At 50.0% G+C, this 4,051-nt stretch overlaps 1 protein-coding gene across 1 annotated transcript; it reads right to left on the bottom strand.

The window, feature by feature from the left end:
* Nucleotides 1-505: 505 nt before the first annotated feature.
* On the bottom strand, nucleotides 506-3,002 carry INHBB (inhibin subunit beta B). Its single transcript, XM_010713899.2, has one exon. It carries the CDS (start codon nucleotides 1,934-1,936, stop codon nucleotides 1,043-1,045), a length of 894 nt encoding a protein of 297 aa, XP_010712201.1. The 5' UTR covers nucleotides 1,937-3,002; the 3' UTR covers nucleotides 506-1,042.
* Nucleotides 3,003-4,051: the final 1,049 nt, after the last annotated feature.

Below are 4,051 nucleotides of genomic sequence, written 5' to 3'. Positions count from 1 at the left end.
ACTGTCGCTCCTCTGCAGGGTTCATTGGTTTAGCCGTGGTAGCGGCCTCTTGTTTGCTCGCTCCCCACACGACAGCTCCTCGCCGAGTCCCCCGTCGAAGAACACAGAACGCAACTCTGACTCTTTGCTCTCGGAACAGTGAGAGATGCTCACGGTCAACACAGTCCAGATACAGTGTCAGATTCCCTTCTCCAAGACACAAACAGGTACAGCCATCCGCGGGTTGCTAGTGGTCAGTTACAGCATCAGACCTCCAACAGTCCAATGTCAGAAACACAGCAGCTGCATATGTGTCTGTCTCCTTCTCTCTCTCAGATGTTACCGAAGTGGAAGTGCTTACTGGAAGTGCTGTAGGAAGATACGGTTTTCTGTGATGCTTATATTTAGATAAATTTAAATTAAGAGGAAGTGATCACCTACAAAGGCAGGTGTCCTGCAGCTTCCCACTAGACCTAAGAGGTGACAGTCGACTTTTTTTTTCTTTTTTTCTTTTTTTTTTCTTCTCTCTAAGTTTGGTCATTTCGACACCTGCGTGCAAGAATACGTTGTGCTCTCGCAGTCTGTGCTTTTGCCTGAGCAAAGGGAGCTCATTTCGGTCTGGCTTTGCTGGCAGGCGGGGATACAGCTGCGCAGCCGTCCACTCGTACTGGCAGGCATGTAGGTACGTCGTCACTGGTCACTGACTTCCTGCGCTCACGTCCCTTTCCCAAGCTGCCTCGTGTCTGTGTGTGTGTCTGTGTGTGCACGAGCGCGTGGTTGTGTGTGCGCACGGTGTGTGTGTGTGTGTGTGTGTGTGTGTGTGTGTGTCTTTAAGATATCTCATAGCGTTAACTTATAAGTGGTAGGATATATAAGTGTCCAAGATCCACAAACTGCCACTGTCCTGACACCAAAGTGAAATGACTTCTTTTTTTTTTTTCGTCAAACTTTTCCACAGTGACTTTTCAACACTGATGCCTGGATACACAGTGAAACTTCCTCCAACACCATCTCGTACGGGAATGTTCTCTCTCTCTCTCCCCCCCAAAAAACACACCTCAAATCAAGCACAACCACATTCTTCCACAATCATATTGGGAACGTCCCTTTTCACAATGTTGTATTCATCATCAAAGTACAGCATTGACATTGTGCTAAGTTTGGTTGGAATGCAACAGGAGTTCACGGTGCCCGGGTTCAGCCCCCGCATTCGGTACTGATTCACGACGGCGGTGTGAAAGGAGGAAGCCGACCCCGGGACGCCAGCCAAGTAGGCCGGGCAGCTCCCTTCACAGTAATTCCCATAGTAACCTGATGGTGCTATGATCCAGTCATTCCACCCAATGAGTCTAAAGTCAATGTAAAACTGTTGCCTGCAACATAGATTGGTCCTGCCATCGCACTCCAGGCCTCTTTTCCGGATCCTGTGTTTGTTATCAGCGAGGCGGGCTTGCACCACTAAAAAAGGCCGGTGGGATTCCTCCCCGGGGTCCACATAAATTGGCAGCACTGAATACTCTTCACAGCCCTCACATTGAACATCCAAGTTCAGTCTCCTTTCTCCTCTCTCAAACAGAGCCTGGATCGCCTCTGTCATGGGAAAAGTGTGCCAACCACTTCTTTTGAGATCGACTTTCTTTTCAACCACATTCCACTTGTTGCTAGTGTCCGGGTCTTGGAAATAGACTTTGACTCTTACTTTTCGCCTGCTGCCTTTCTCTAAGACATATGGAAGCAGCTTCAAGTAAAGCCACAGGCTGGCTTGAACGACAAACAAGTTCTGGTTCCCTTCATTCGAGATGAAGAAATAGAGGCGGACTCTAGATGAGGCCAGATCGTCTGCAAGATAAGGAGAGATCAGCAAGATTAAGTCAAAAAGAAAATGTATCTTTTGTGCGATTCTGGGTTCAGCGGCAACGCCGGAAGACAGCTGATCGAAAGGGCAATGGGGCTGCATCAGCCAGAAGGCATGCACTGAATCTGAGAGCCCCGATCTGCAACCGAAACAAACTGCCGGGCTGCAGCCGAATGGGTCGGATGCACAGCCACCAGCCAGGGCTCTCCCAGCACTGGGTTTCTGCAGCCGGAGAGCTGCACGGACACCACAACAGCATCTTGAAAGGTCTGGTGCTTGCACTGCTCTATCTTGCTGGTTTAAGAATAGTTTTAACTTTCAGCTCTTGGCCGATTCTCACAGCGAGAGCCCTTTCAGCAACCACTGAAACGTCAATGCCAAACCGGGGATTTTGTTTCGATTTTCACATACTCTCACAGATGTTTAGCAAAGAGGATCCACAAGATAGGGGGAAAAATATTTCGGTAACATCCCTACATCTTCTACAGATGAAGCAAAGCCCTCCTAGTCTGGTACAATATCTGCCATTCACCATCCCAACCTCTGCCTTTCCCCTCGCAGCGATAACTCGCCTAGAGGCGACCAAACGAAGCAGTCGCTCTCACTGCACCGCCACTGCTGACTGCTCTCCGTGTACTACTCAATAACATCAGAATTCCTGCAGTGACATTATCCCGGGAAACCAAATGTCACCAAAGGTCTGACATAACCCATTATTTGTAAACACAGGCGCTGCTGCAGGCATTGCTGCAGAAACACTGGTATCCCCGCTGCTGTTCTGCACTGTAAGTCCCAACCAAATCTGGCGTAGGTGATGAATGCGCCTTTGCAGCGGGGACGGTAATGCTGGTGCTTGAATCACAGCCTTGCAGTCGCTATTTAAATTACTGCTGGAGAGGCATTTTCTCATCTGTCCTTATCTGTTTGACTTCTTTCTGCACGCAGCCAAATGAAGATTTCTCTTCCTTTTGTTTTCCTACGAACCTCTGTAATTTTTGTCAATGTTTTTTTGCACAGTCAGTGTCTCCATTTGTTACCCTAGATGCCTTCCCTCCTAATTCGCCTGCAGGGCCCATTCCTCACCCTGTAATATTTCAGGGACAAGGAATTGTCACTGTACAATTGTGTTTCTGTACATCTTACATCGAGGCGATATTCAAAGTGTTCATTAAAAAGCAAGTGGAAGAAGCCCACCCCACACCTCCCACCAACAGCCCACCAACAAATAACAACACCAGTGCTGTATGCTGAGAACACCTTCTGCACGCTAATAAACACACAACTTCTTTATAAACTGTGGTGACAGTGACAGAAAAAGAACAGTACAGCCTTGCTGCACCAATCCCCATCACTTGTGTTGCACGAGATTGTGTGCGTCCATCAATTTTGTATGTGAATATAACAAGCATATGTATAATGCAACAGATCCCATAGATACTGTAAATGTATATGCTTTGCTAAGTGGGAGGGTAGATAAAGAAGATGAGTAGGCAGCATCCAGGCTAGAAAGAGATTTATTTTGTGGACAAATGATCTATAGATGCCACAGAGTGATAGAGAGGCAGAGAAATGAACCGAATGAAAGAGCAATGAGGGCAAGGAGAGATGGGCAGATAGACAGCAGGCAGCAGTGCACAGAGTGCTGCAGATGTGCAAAGTTCACCGGCACAGCGGCCGCCCGGGTGAACTGCTGGGAAGCTCCGCAAAGGGACTCAGAGCTGTGCGACCGCAGGGGCTACGTGGGATTGAGGCAGCTGAGACGGTGGGGATGGATGATGGGGATGGCACAATCAGTACAGGGACAGACGGACAGAGGGGAGACAAGCAGCAGCGGTAGGAGGCAGACAAGGCCAACACCATGAATGAAGGCTAAATACGTGGGGATGGAACGGACAGGGAGGGCAAGCAGACCTCAACAGAGGGATGCACACTGCGGAGCAGAGGAATTAGAAGGGCATCAGCTGCGGTGAGGGATGGAGTGGGACAGGCGGAGAAGGGACAGAGGGATGCAGGGGATAGAGGCGAGCGGCTGGAAGGAGCGCTGCAAGGAGACCCGCAGGGGGACTCGGCGAGGGGGCTGGCGGGGCAGAGCCGGGCACAGAGACACGGGACAGCGAGGGGTTGGGAGCCGGGGCGGAAGAGTGAGAGGTTAAGGACGGGGGTCGACGAGCCCAGTACCAAGGGCCCACAGCTGGCAAGGGACAGGCAGCAGGGGAC

This window comes from Meleagris gallopavo, chromosome 7 (genome assembly GCF_000146605.3).
Source record: "Meleagris gallopavo isolate NT-WF06-2002-E0010 breed Aviagen turkey brand Nicholas breeding stock chromosome 7, Turkey_5.1, whole genome shotgun sequence".
NCBI lineage: Eukaryota > Metazoa > Chordata > Aves > Galliformes > Phasianidae > Meleagris > Meleagris gallopavo.
Note: the sequence above shows the minus strand (reverse complement) of the source record. Positions and strands in the feature narration are given on the sequence as shown.